Here is a 13,282-nt window from a genome sequence, read left to right on the forward strand (position 1 = left end):
TGTTGATGATACGTTGAAAACTTCTGCTCAATGCAGTGGCGTAGCCAGAAGTCAATTTTTGGGTGGGCCAACAGGTTGGATGGGTGGGCACTAGACAGTGGTGTGCTGGTAAATGTCTCCACGGTATCCGCCCCCGTCCACCTGTGCATCCCAGGTTCCAATCTAATTCATGTTTAATGTGGGATACAATGCCATAAATAAGTGAATAAATATAAACGTTTAATGTTGAGCACCTGATTCTCAAAGTGGACATATTCCAAACACTATAATGAAAATAAAATGATTTTTTTCTACCTTTGTTGTCTGCTGACTTTGTTTTTCTGATCATGCTGGTCCAGTATCCGATTCTGCTGCTATCTGTCCTCTTAACTCCGTTTCTAGGGATTCCTTTCCATTTATTTCTTTACTTTCTGCCTCTGTTCTTCATTTCTTGCTCTATATCCGTAAGTAAAAGCTGGGTCCTCCACAGACTTCACTGTCCAGTGGATCCAGCTTCTGCCTATTTTCTTCATCCATGTGCAGGTTTTCTCCTCTCTTCCTTTTTCCCTCATCTCCTTCCTCACTCTTCCATCCCCTCCATCCATGTCCAGCATTTCTTCTCTCTCCCTTCCCTCTCCTCCAAACATCATGTCCAGCAACCCTCCTCTCCCCGGCTCCCTACGCCCTAAGGAGTAGCGCTGTAAGCACCCCGCTTCAACCTTTCAGCTCACGCTGCTCCAGCCACCATGCAGCGAAGTGGAGGAAGAACAGCTACCACGTGGCCGCGCGGCGCCCCACAGCCTACTACTATTACATCACTTCTAACAACCTCCTGTTGATCTCGCTGGTCCCGCTGTGAAGGAAGAACACGCGGCCTCCGTTCGGCTGCCCTTGCTGCATGTTGCCTCACAACCTCACTTTTCACCGCTCATCCCTCGCTGCTCCGCTTAACATGCAGCGGAGTGAAGGAAGAACATGCGGCCTCCGAGGTGTACAGCCTCATGGTCCCGCACCCTCGTTGCTTCGCCACCCGCCTCGCCTAACTCCCCACGCTGTATCGCTTCCGGTTGCCCTTGCTGCACGTTGCCTCACAACCTCTCCACGTCTCCTCTGTCGCGTCCTACCCCAGCAGAAACAGGAAGTTCTGATAATGGGGGCGGGACGCGGCAAAGGAGACGCTTCCGGGTTAGAAGGAGGCAGCGTCAATCGCTACCGCTGCTGCTGAGACGGAGGGAGGTAGGTCATGCGATGTGGCGGCGGTAGGCAGCATCTGGGAAGCGCGTGAGAGAGAGGGAGGGAGGCAGCTGCAGGATCGGAGCTCAGCCTGCTCCCTCCGCTCCGCTGCCTCCACTGCTGGGTGGGCCTGAATCCAAACTGGGTGGGCCAAGGCCCACCCGTGGCTACGCCCCTGGCTCAATGTGCTGCTGCGGCTAGGAAAGCAAATAGAATGTTGGGTATCATTAGGAAAGGGATGGAAAGCAAAAATAAGGATATTATTCTGCCATTGTATCGCTCCAAGGTGCGACCGCACCTCGAGTATTGTGTTCAATTCTGGTCGCCGCACCTCAAAAAAGACATAGTGGAATTGGAAAAGGTGCAGAGAAGGGCAACAAAGATGATACAGGGGATGGGACGACTTCCCTATCAGGATAGGCTGAAGAGGCTGGGGCTCTTCAGCTTGGAGAAAAGGCGGCTGAGGGGAGATATGATAGAGGTCTATAAGATAATGAATGGAATGGAACGGATCGATGTGGAGCGTCTATGCTTTCCAAAAATACTAGGACAAGGGGGCATGCGATGAAGCTGCAGTGTGGTAAATTTAAAATGAATTGAAGGAAATCTTTCTTCATTCAACGCTTAGTTAAACTCTGGAATTCGCTGCCGGAAAAGGTGGTTAAGGGGGTTAACTTAGCGGACTTCAAAAAAGGTTTGGACGGCTTCCTGGAGGAAAAAGCCATAGAATGTTATTGAATGGACGAGGGAATACAGTATTTCTAGGATGGGTGGGACAAATTGCTTTTTCTTTTGGCCGCTGTCGGTGACAGGGTGCTAGGCTCGATGGACCCTTGGTCTGTCCCAGCATGGCGATGCTTATGTATTTATGATACAGGAAATTATAGACCGGTAAGCCTGACGTTGGTGCCGGGCAAAATAGTGGAAACTATTATAAAGAATAAAATTACAGAACATGTAGACAAACATGATTCAATGGGACAGAGTCAGCATGGGTTAAGCCGAGGGAAGTCTTGCCTCACCAATTTGCTTCATTTCTTTGAAGGCATGAATAAACAAGTGGATAAAGGTGAGCCAGTTGGTGTAGTGTATCTAGATTTTCAAAAACCTTTTGATAAAGTTCCTCATGAGAGACTCCTGAGAAAATTAAAGAGTCATGTGATAGAGGGCAGGGTTCTGGTGTGGATTATGAATTGGTTATTGGACAGAAAACAGAGGGTAGGGTTAAATGGTCATATCTCTAAATGGAGGAGGGTGAACAGTGGAGTGCCACAGGGATATGTACTGGGACCGGTACTATTTAACATATTTATAAATGGTATAGAAATTGGAGCGACGAGTGAGGTGAACAAATTTGCAGAAGATAACAAAACTATTCAAGGTTGTCAAAACACGTGTGAACTGTGAAATATTGCAGGAAGACCTTAGGAAATTGGAAGACTGGGCGTCCAAATGGCAGATGAAATTTAATGTGGACAAATGCAAGGTGATGCACATTGGAAAGAATAATCTGAATCATAGTTACCTCATGCTAGGGTACAACATGGGGGTCAGCGCTCAAGAAAAAGATCTGGGTGTCGTCGTAGATAATACACTGAAATCTTTTGCTCAGTGTGCGGTGGCGGCCAAGAAAGTAAACATGATGCTAGGAATTATTAGAAAAGGGATGGTGAATAAGACCAAAAATACTATAAGGCTTCTATATCACTCCATGGTGCGACGGCACCTTGAATATTGCGTTCAGTTCTGGTCGCCATATCTCAAACAAGATACAGCGGAATTAGAAACGTTTCAAAGAACTCCTCTCATATGAGGAAAGGCTAAAGAGGTTAAGGCTCTTCAGCTTGGAAGAGAGATGAATAAGTCTGAAAATACTATAATGCCTTTATTTCGCTCCATGGTGCGACCACACCTTCAGTATTGCATTCAGTTCTGGTCACCGTATCTCAAAAAAGATATAACTGAATTAGAAAAGATTCAAAGAAGAGCGACCAAAATGATAAAGGGGATGGAACTCCTCTCATATGAGGAAAGACTAAAGAGGTTAGGGCTCTTCAGCTTGGAAAAGAGACAGATGAGGGGAGATATGATTGAGGTCTACAAAATCCCGAGTGATGTAGAACGAGTACATAACATAAGAACATAAGAGTAGCCATACTGGGTCAGACCAGTGGTCCATCTAGCCCAGTATTCTGTTTTCCAAACAGTGGCCAAGCCAGGTCTCAAGTACCTGGCAGAAACCCAAATCATGGCAACACTTCATACTACAAATCCCAGGGCAAGTAGTTGTCTGTCTCAATAGCAGACTATGGACTTTACCTCCAGGAATTTGTCCAAACCTTTTTTAAACCCAGATATGCTAACCGCTGTTACCACCTCATCCAGCAAAGAGTTCCAGAGCTTAACTATTCGTTGAGTGGAAAAATATTTCCTACTATTTTTTTAAAAAGTATTCCATGTAACTTCCTCAAGTGTCCCCTAGTGTTTGTACTTCTGGAACGAGTAGACCTCAATCATATTTCCCCTCAGCCGAGTAGAAGTAAATCGTTCTGGGTTTTATAATAGAATAAATATAGGTTAATATATTTGCATTTAAAGTGATTTTCAGTGACATTCAGGTTTTTGTTTTCCCTGTAACAGCCTTTCATTCATAACTGCTACAAATATATATATTTTTTGTACCTTGCAGAGCCTCATGCTGGTTTTAAAATTGCATTCAACATGTTTGATACTGATGGCAATCAGATGGTGGACAAAAAGGAGTTCATGGTGGTATGTATACTAAATGCTAACGTTTGATATATAGTCCTCAGTAAGGCCCCTTTTACAAAGTGGTGGTACCCACACTGCCCATTTGCCATGTGCCAATCTGTCTATACCACTGGACTATCGCAGGAGCCCGATGGTAGTATCTGCCCCCATCGCATGCCATTTCCAGCGTGTCAGATTTTTAAAAACCTGTTTGCACTAGGGGCTTACCCGGTAGTAATCGGGCGGTGCTGCATGCTGCCCTGTTACCGCCAGGGTAGCACGGGAGCCCTTACCGCCTCCTAAATAGATGGCAGTAAGGGCTTCCCCAGGAAATGGCGTTGCGGCAAGTGTTTCATTTTTAAAATTGGTTTGTGTTCTTTTGGTGCAAGGGGTGCAGAGAGATAAGGCAGTAAAAGATGTATTGGGAGAAGGGATTCATAATTGCTTCTGTATCTGCTTTTGTTTTTAGTGATTTGGAATATGTCATCTTTGGGAATGTGCATTTCTTTCTGGCTTGTTACTGTACATGCTTGGTGTAAGATTTATATATTTGGACACTGTCACGAAACGCCTAGCCACCCGTCTGGGGTTACCCTGCAACCACTTAAGAGGGTCTATCCCCAGCACAGCTCAGGTCTGCCTGCCGCTCGTGCTCTACACTAGCACCCTCCTCCTACCGACTGGGTCAGGACCGCCTCTGTGCGAGTCTCCTTCTCTCAAATTATCCCCAGTGATTTCTAGGTTACTGGAGCCACAATCCCAGTGATCCCACAGTTCCCAGAAAGCACTCACTGACCCAACACACAAACCACTCCAGACAGAGAGGCAATAAACTAAATGTTGTTTATTGTCTTTTAAAAATCGAACAGTGGAACAAAATAGTACAAATAGCAAACAATAATAGGAAACTGAAATATGGATCAATTATAACACTAACTAGAAATTTTTATACTGTCTAAACAGTACCTGAGGATATCAGGACATATATCTGTTCACAGAGCCTTAGCAAAGAGATCTGTCTCTCTCGTATCCCAGGCTAAGACTGAAGCAACAGCCAGTACTACTGGGTAATTTTTCAAACTCCAGGCCAATCAGAGCCCAGTCAACAAGTTTTAAAAGTGTATTACTGCTTGCTTCCTGCTTGTGTTAAAGAAAAAGAACATTCAGGGGGGCTTTTACTAAAGCGTAGCTAGAGTTATCTGCAGCAGGGCCCATAGGAATAAAATGGGTCCTGCTGCGGATAACTTGAGCTAAGCTTTAGTAAAAGACTCCCTCAGTTTCCTATAACATCTTTACAGCAAAGGAACACCACCTGCTGGCCAAATAGGAGAAATACGCTTCAGGGCATAATTAAAACAAAATATCTAATACATTTTACAGGCTTAAAACACACCATTTCTTCACAGAAACATTTTTATTTTCTTATGTAATCAGTTGTGGAGTTGATTTACCAATTTAGAGGTCAGCAAAGGGGTTGTTGCATATAATTGGGAAGATGAAGAGAATAACTTGTATGCTATTTTATGTCAGAAATGGAAATTTGGGTCAACAATCACAGGTGTATGTGATACCTACAAAACCCTGTAAGACACCACAATGCAAGTTATGCCTGTACACATCACAGAACTCCATAGCTACCCACACTGGAAAGACATTCAAAAGATTCACATTCATGCTTCTCTATAAATGTAGCTTAAGAAGAGTGCTACATTAGAGAAACTGAGCTCTAATGGCATACACAGGCACTCTAAGACCTTGATGAGTCTGTGCTATGGAAACTAGTGTAACTGCATTGTTTCTTCACTGATCCGATGAAGACAGGATAACTCTTGAAGGCTTTTTCACAGATATATACTCCTGCTGGAATACTGCACCAAAAAAAATCAAAATTCTGTGCAAAATATTTTACATGTTGAGTGAAGAAATATTTTCTCCAGTTTGTTTTAAATTTACTACTTGGTAGCTTAATTGTTTTGCCTGCTAGTCCTAGTATTTTTGGAAAGCGTAAACAAGCAATTCACGTCTACCCATTCCACTCCACTCAGTATTTTATAGATGTATCATATCTCCCCTCAGCCATTTCTTCTCCAAGGGGAGCTGCAGCATAAACCCCCTCAAAAATTGGGGCTAGCTGGTGGGGCTGGTGAAGCCCCACCAGCTGAGAAAGTCTACTGCTCGAGACCGAAGCTCCATGGTGCCTGAGCAGTGAGGAAATTGGTGACATGCTTCAGCTGCTGATGCCAGCACTCCCACACATGCTCAGTTCATGTTACACGGGAGTGATAGTGTTGGAGGCTGAAACATGGCTCAGGCAGCATGAAGCTCGGGTGTTAGGCAGCAGACCTTTTCAGCCGGGGGGCTTGAGCATCCCCACAAGCAAAGGTTGGACTCCGTGCCATTTGGGGGGGGGGGAGGGGAGAGACCTAAGAGGAAGTGGGTAGCCTAGGGGCACTGTGAACCGATAAAGTTGAGGAACCACTGGCTTAGGATTTGATGGAGGGAAGAGCAGCAAAGACACACAGAGAGAGTAGAGATTAGAAAACAGCTGCTATGGCTTATCAAAGTATGAAAGTCCAGAAACCAAAGGAGTAGTGTGACCAGCTGGGCACCTCCAAAAACAATAGGAAAACAGAGATACAATGGAGAAAAAAAACGTCATATGGAACTGTGTTTCAGCCAAGTTACTGCCTCAGGGGGCTTGATATAAATATAAATATATCAACTGAGAGTTTGAAGCACTTGCTCTCTTGAAAAGGACGCTCTGTGCAGCAATCACCTACTTCAGCGCTTTTCACCAACCTCTCTTCTGCACAGAGTGCCTTTTTCAAGACAGCAAGTGCTTCAAACTCTCAGCTGATATATTTATATTTATATCAAGCCCCCTGAGGCAGTAACTTGGCTGAAACACGGTGCCATGTCAGGCATTATAAAATGACATTTTTTCCGCTGTATCTCTGTCTTCCTATTGTTTTTGGAGGTGCCCTGCTGGTCACACTACTCCTTTGGTTTTTGGACTTTTATACATAGTGGACCTACAGTCTTCCACTTCTGCGGTCTTCTTGTTCTTATCAAAGTATGATTCATTTCCCTTCAATGAAGAACAAGCCTCCTGCTGTATTCAATGGCTCAGGTATATGGGGAGGAGATCCCTGAAATAGCCATACCCACCAAATGTTTAGTGAACAAAAAATCCTTACGAACAGAAACCTCTCCAGTGGAGGAGTGGCCTAGTGGTTAGGGTGGTGGACTTTGGTCCTGCGGAACTGAGGAATTGAGTTTGATTACCACTTCAGGCACAGGCAGCTCCTTGTGACTCTGGGCAAGTCACTTAACCCTCCATTGCCCCATGTAAGCCGCATTGAGCCTGCCATGAGTGGGAAAGTGCAGGGTACAAATGTAATAAAAATAAAAAATAAAATAAAGATGTAAAACTGACTCACTGATACCAAGACTCAATTTCATCTTGCTTTGAACACTGCCCTCCCATTGCTAGGCTGGTCTGGCAAAGCAGATACGCTTAAGCAAGGCCAACATAGAATTAGAAATGTAAGGGTAATTCCTTTAAATGAGTGTGAGAATTGCTAAATTATTTTGGAATTCAGATTTGCTGTATAAATATAAATCTGACTCACTATTTGAAGGGCTGTACAGAGACCTGGAGAGATGTCCAGAAGTAAATTTGACCTGAATTAGGAGAATGGCCATTATAAAAATGAATTTGCATCCCAGGCTGTTATGTTTGTTCTGTTCCATCCCTATAGTGCCACCAAAGAAGGTCATACTGGTACTGCAAAGGAGGAGTTTTTGATTTATTTGGTAGAAAAGGCCACCAGGGGTGACAAAAGAAGTGTTATATTGCAGGAGGGATAAACCAGGATTGGCCATGCCAAATATAGAGTAGTATTACTTAGTATCTTAGCTTCTGGAAGTATGGGATTGGAGAGGGGAGAAAAGGTGCCAGTATTGCATGAGAATAGAATAGGCACATATGGGAGCTGTCCCCTAGAAGGAGCTGATATGGTTGCCGAAAGTGTGGGAGGCCATCAAACAACTGAAGAATCTATACAGAGAAGGTAATGCCATATGCATGGCGGGATGGTATGAGTCATTCTGGGGCCCAGGGCAAAAACTAGGGAGTGGGCCAAATCAGTATTATCTGCTCTGAAGCTTTGCCTTAGTGACGTCACTCATGTTTCCCAGTTGCCCCTATTTGCGACCCTCTAAAACTAGCTTTGTTGTCATGAACTGTATACATTTAAACTCCTGCTGGATATGGTCACTTGGGAGGCTAACTACTGAATCAAGAGTCTGAGCTAATTATATACCGTCACTGGCAGAAACATAGTATATGTACAGGGGAAGAACTGCCACTTCTGATACACTTGGTATAGGGTGCAGTATTATGAATAGCAGTACTAGGAATTCTCATGCATTTTCTCTTATAAATGAAATTTATTTTTACAGTTCAACCTAATGAATAATCTGAATCATAGTTACTTGATGTTAGGGTCCACCTTAGGAGTCAGTACCCAAGAAAAAGAGCTAGGTGTCATCGTAGACAGTATGCTGAAATCTCCTGCCCAGTGTGTAGCAGTGGCCAAAAAAGCAAACAGGATGCTTGGAATTATTAGCAAAAAAGAATAGAAAATAAGATGACAAATATGATGCCTCTGTGTCTCTCCATGGTGCAACCTCGCCTTGAGTAATTGCATGCAGTTCTGCTCACTGTATCTCAAAAAAGATATAGCAGAATTAGAAAAGGTTCAAAAAAGAGTGACCAGAATGATAAAGGAGGTGGAACTCCTCTCATATAAGGAAATGCTAAACAGATTAAGACTGTTCAGTTTGGAAAAGACAGCTGAGGAGGGATATGAGAGAGGTATACAGAATCCTGAGTGGTGTAGAATGGGTAAAAGTGAATTGATTTTTACTCTCTTAAAAAGTACAAAGACTAGGGGACACTCATTGATGTTATATGGAAATACTTTTAAAACAAATAGGAGGAAATATTTTTTATTGAACAAATAGTTAAGCTCTGGAACTCATTGCCGGAGGATGCGGTTAGTGTATCTGGGTTTTAAAAAGGTTTAGACAAGTTCTTGGAGGAAAAGTCCATAGTCTGCTATTGAAATAGAAATGAGAGAAGCCACTGCTTGCCCTGAGATCTGTAGCATGGAAAGTTGCTACTATTTGGGATTCTGCCAGGTACTTGCAACCTGAATTGGCTACTGCTGGAAACAGGAATCTGGGCTAAATGGACTATTGGTCTGACCCAGTATGACTATTCTTATGTTCTTAATATTCTCTCTGGAGTTAACCTTCATAGCAAGTCTCTAACTACAAATGTGTGAATGTCTTTCAAATGAATTTGTTAAACAATTCAACAAATCAATTTAGGTTTGTCAAATTAAGAACAATCTGAAATGGAATTGAAAATATGTTTTAGATCTTGAAAGAATCCAAACTACAATTCTGTTATTTCAATGGATAAAAGGTGGATATTCTGTTCTTGTGCATATTTCTTTGTTCAGTCTCTCCCTCCAGTGTTATAAAATTCTGTCAGTCACAATTATGCTGTGTTTGTACTGGAAGTATGCCAAGGAATGCACTGAACGTGATACCAAACCAAACCAAAATATAACAAATTACTCTCACTGTGTAACCCTTAAAGACTTGTCATGTTTATTTTTGTCAACTTGTTTAACCCATGTTAGTGTTTCCATGTTTAAACCTGCTCTATTGTTCTTGTTTTAATTTAATTACAAAGATGATTGTGCCAAGTCTTTTGTTAAAGTATATGTAGCTAAAACCCTCCAGTTATAAAACACTTGACATTTTATCATAGTCAATACAGTTGTGTTCTGCAGTCTAGAAACAAAAGCATAGTCCTGTGTAAATTGCACATCATTTTCTTACTAGAATATATTTTGTAAAGCATTAAACAGATGTTAGCCTGCCTCATCTGGTGAAATATACTTCTTTGATTATACTTGTGGACCTCTTATGGTCTGTGTTTTCCAATCTCTAACTATATGGAGATCTGACAGCAATAAATGATTCAGTTCATGTTTTTAGAGGCATAGGTTGCTTGGAGTATCCCACTTTATGAAAATCATTTTGAATCATGTTGATAGTAGACGTGAATGAAACTGTTCTATCCTCCTAAATGAGAAAATAAAGAAAAGAAAACTGTACAGTATACTGAAGAGCGCGGGAGTAAAGGGTTAACCTAAGAGAAAGGTTACACAGAATGGAATGTACAGGCACCAATATTTGGGATCTTCTGCATTAGAAATGAAAGGGAGCAAAATGGTGCCCTTCTGTGGAGAAAGGTGTTGCTTCAGAAAAAAAGACATGGATGCAATGATCAGATCTCTGTTCTGAAACTATAATTGAAAAGTGCTGACAGTATGGAAAAGATCTGTGGTTTTGTTTTGCAGGCTTTAGGCAGGCAAATGGCTCAGTGTGGATAGATGATATCTGAGAGTCGCTGGAACTTTATAGAGTACTTGGCGAGATTAGCAGATTGCTAAAGAATATGTATGAGGGAATTTAGGCTTGTATGAGGGCCGAATGTGAACTGCAAGAGAGGATTGAAGTGAAGACAGAAGTCCAGCTAAGCATTACCATAAATCTTCTAATGAATGGGGCACTAGAAAGGAGAACTACAAAAGGGAGTGAAGTACAAGATGGTGTACTTGGCCAGGATCTGACTTATGCAGTTGATCTGCTGCCATTCTCAGTGAATCTACAACTAATGCCATCATGGTGAGTAAAGAGATTGTTACTTGAGGAAGAGAGCAGGGATTTAAAACAAGTTTTACAAAACTAAGCTTATGGCTGTAAGATGATAGTACAAGAGAAACCATTTAGGTTGAATGAAGATATTGATAGTAAAAAGGTGAATGTGTCAGAAATGTATATACTTAGGAAGCTATGTTCTGAGGATACATGATCAGTAGGAAGGAGAGACTTAAGACGATGATACAGAGACCCAGGGCATTAACAGGATATGACTTATTTGGAAAGAATATTAAACAAGGAGATAATGAGCAGTAATCGGCTTCCAGTGAGATCACCGTGGAGTGCAGCAAGACTGACAGAGCACACTATAGAGAACTTGATCTGAATCTGGAATGTGGATGCACACAAGCTCAGATGCTAATACTAAATGCAAAAATTGATTTGTGAGTGCGACATTCAACTATTACTAGTGTAAGAGGACCCCTGTAACCCCCTTTTTGGTGAGGCAAATAATTTTTATTTGCTAGGATCCTAAGGAGTAGGGGAGAGGAGGCATGCTCCAAGGTCCTGATGGTGGAGCATAACTCTTAGACTTCACAGTAAGAGGCGCTTTTTCGAAAAACAAAAATGTCTAAAAAAGTGGCATAATGCAGCATTTGGATGTTTTTCTCACAAAACCTATTTTCAAAACCTATTTTTTTAGACGTATTTCTATGCTGTTCATCTGCAGTTTATCCAAATCTGAAGGGGGTGTGCCAGGGGGGGCGTTTTATGGCAGAATTTGGGCGTTCCTAAGACTTGGACATTTTTCAGCCTTAATGGAACAAAACAAAACCATCCAGGACTAAGACATTTTGAGCTAGACCTGTTTAATAATCTAAAGGCACAAAAAGCTGCCCTAAATGACCAGATGACTACTGGAAAGAATCAGGGATGACCTCCCCTTACTTCATCAGTGGTCACTGACCCCCCTCCCACCCCGCAAATATGTGATTAAAAATATTACTTGCCATCCTAAGATGTTATACTCAGGTCCATTAGAGCAGCATGCAGATCCATGAATTAGTCTAATGGTGGGTGCAGTGCACTGCAGACAGGTGGACCCAGGCCCATACCTCTCCCTACCACTCATGGTGGAAACTGTGGACCCTCCAAAACTCACCAGAAACCCACCATACCCACAGATAGGTGCCCCATTCACCCATAAGGGCTATTATGGTGTACAGTTGGGGGTAATGGGTTTTGGGGGTGATGGTTGTCGTCGCGGTCGGAACTGTAAGACTTTAACACTGGCTGAACAAATAGAAGTTCTTAAAAAATTAGAAAACAAACAAAGTCAAGCATCTATTGCGAAAAGAATATGGTGTCAATCCCAGTCAAATTTCACGTGTCTTGAAGCAGAAAAACCAGTTTCTAGAAGACTGGCAAAACAATACAGATCCACAACGAAAACGGGCGGGAAAAGCTGAGGAGGTAGAAGATGCTCTTCTTCGGTGGTTTTCTCGAGTCAGGAGCAGACAGTTTCCTCTCAGTGGTCCACTGCTTATGGAGAAAGCTAACCAGGTCGCAGAAAGTCTTGGACTGAATGAATTCAAAGCCACTGTTGGATGGTTGGAAAGATGGAAGGAGAGGAACAGCATAAAATTCAAGAAACATGGTGAGAAACAAGACGCTGATGACTTTGGTGCTGAAAATTGGGTTGTTTCAGTTCTTCCTACCATCTTGAACGAGTTTGCACCTCGTGACATTTTCAGTGCTGACGAAAATGGTCTCTACTGGCGAGCGATTCCTGATGGAACACTTGCATTCAAACAAGCTGAAACTACTGGAGGTAAAACACCGAAGGACCGACTGACAATCCTCCTTTGCTGCAATATGGATGGGAGTGAGAAGTTGGAACCCCTCGTCATTGGAAAGAGCAAACAGCCCCGTTGCTTCAAGAAAGTTAAGCGACTTCCTGTGTCATACAAGGCTAACACAAATTCATGGATGACTGGGGAAATTTGGAAGCAGTGGCTAAAGAAGTTAGACACTAGAATGCGGGCACAAAAGCGTCAGCTTTTGCCGCTTTGTGATAACTGTGCTGCACACAGGAATGATGTCAAGCTGTCTAATGTCAAGGTGGTCTTCCTGCCACCAAACACTACCTCTCTGATACAACCTTTGGATCAGGGCATAATAGCCAATTTCAAACAACATTATCTGGATCTTGTGCTACATCGTCTGATGAGCGTTATGGATGACCAGACTGGGAAGGATAAACGTGCTGTTGAACTGGCTCGTAATCTATCACTGTTGGATTCCCTACATATGCAGAAAGAAGCCTGGAATCATGTTACACAGGCAACCATTGTGAACTGCTACAAGCGGGCAAGATTTGTTAAGGATGAGGAGAGGGACGAAATAGGTGCAGCTGTTGCAAATGCGTCAGATGAAGAGGTTATTGACATCCCAGCCGGTTTTACTGTAGAGGAGTTCTATCGCTACGTAGCTGTTGATTACGATCTGCAAACAGCTGCGATGTTGAGATATGCTCCTACATGCAGGCAACAACGGCTGATGATGGAACAGATGA

General features: G+C 42.8%; 1 protein-coding gene across 7 annotated transcripts in view; it reads left to right on the forward strand.

Moving 5' to 3' along the window:
• MICU3 (mitochondrial calcium uptake family member 3) overlaps positions 1 to 13,282 on the forward strand; it is a 195,686-nt gene that overhangs the window by 94,473 nt on the left and 87,931 nt on the right. For all 7 annotated transcript variants that reach the window (XR_003940729.1, XM_030191433.1, XM_030191434.1 and 4 more), the window contains exon 6: positions 3,902 to 3,984. Coding sequence is in view for 6 of the 7 variants with exons in the window: in XM_030191433.1 (XP_030047293.1) it covers positions 3,902 to 3,984 (83 nt within the window). In the remaining variant the exon portion in view is untranslated. The remainder of the gene's footprint in view (positions 1 to 3,901; positions 3,985 to 13,282) is intronic.

Source organism: Microcaecilia unicolor, chromosome 2, assembly GCF_901765095.1.
Source record: "Microcaecilia unicolor chromosome 2, aMicUni1.1, whole genome shotgun sequence".
Lineage (NCBI taxonomy): Eukaryota > Metazoa > Chordata > Amphibia > Gymnophiona > Siphonopidae > Microcaecilia > Microcaecilia unicolor.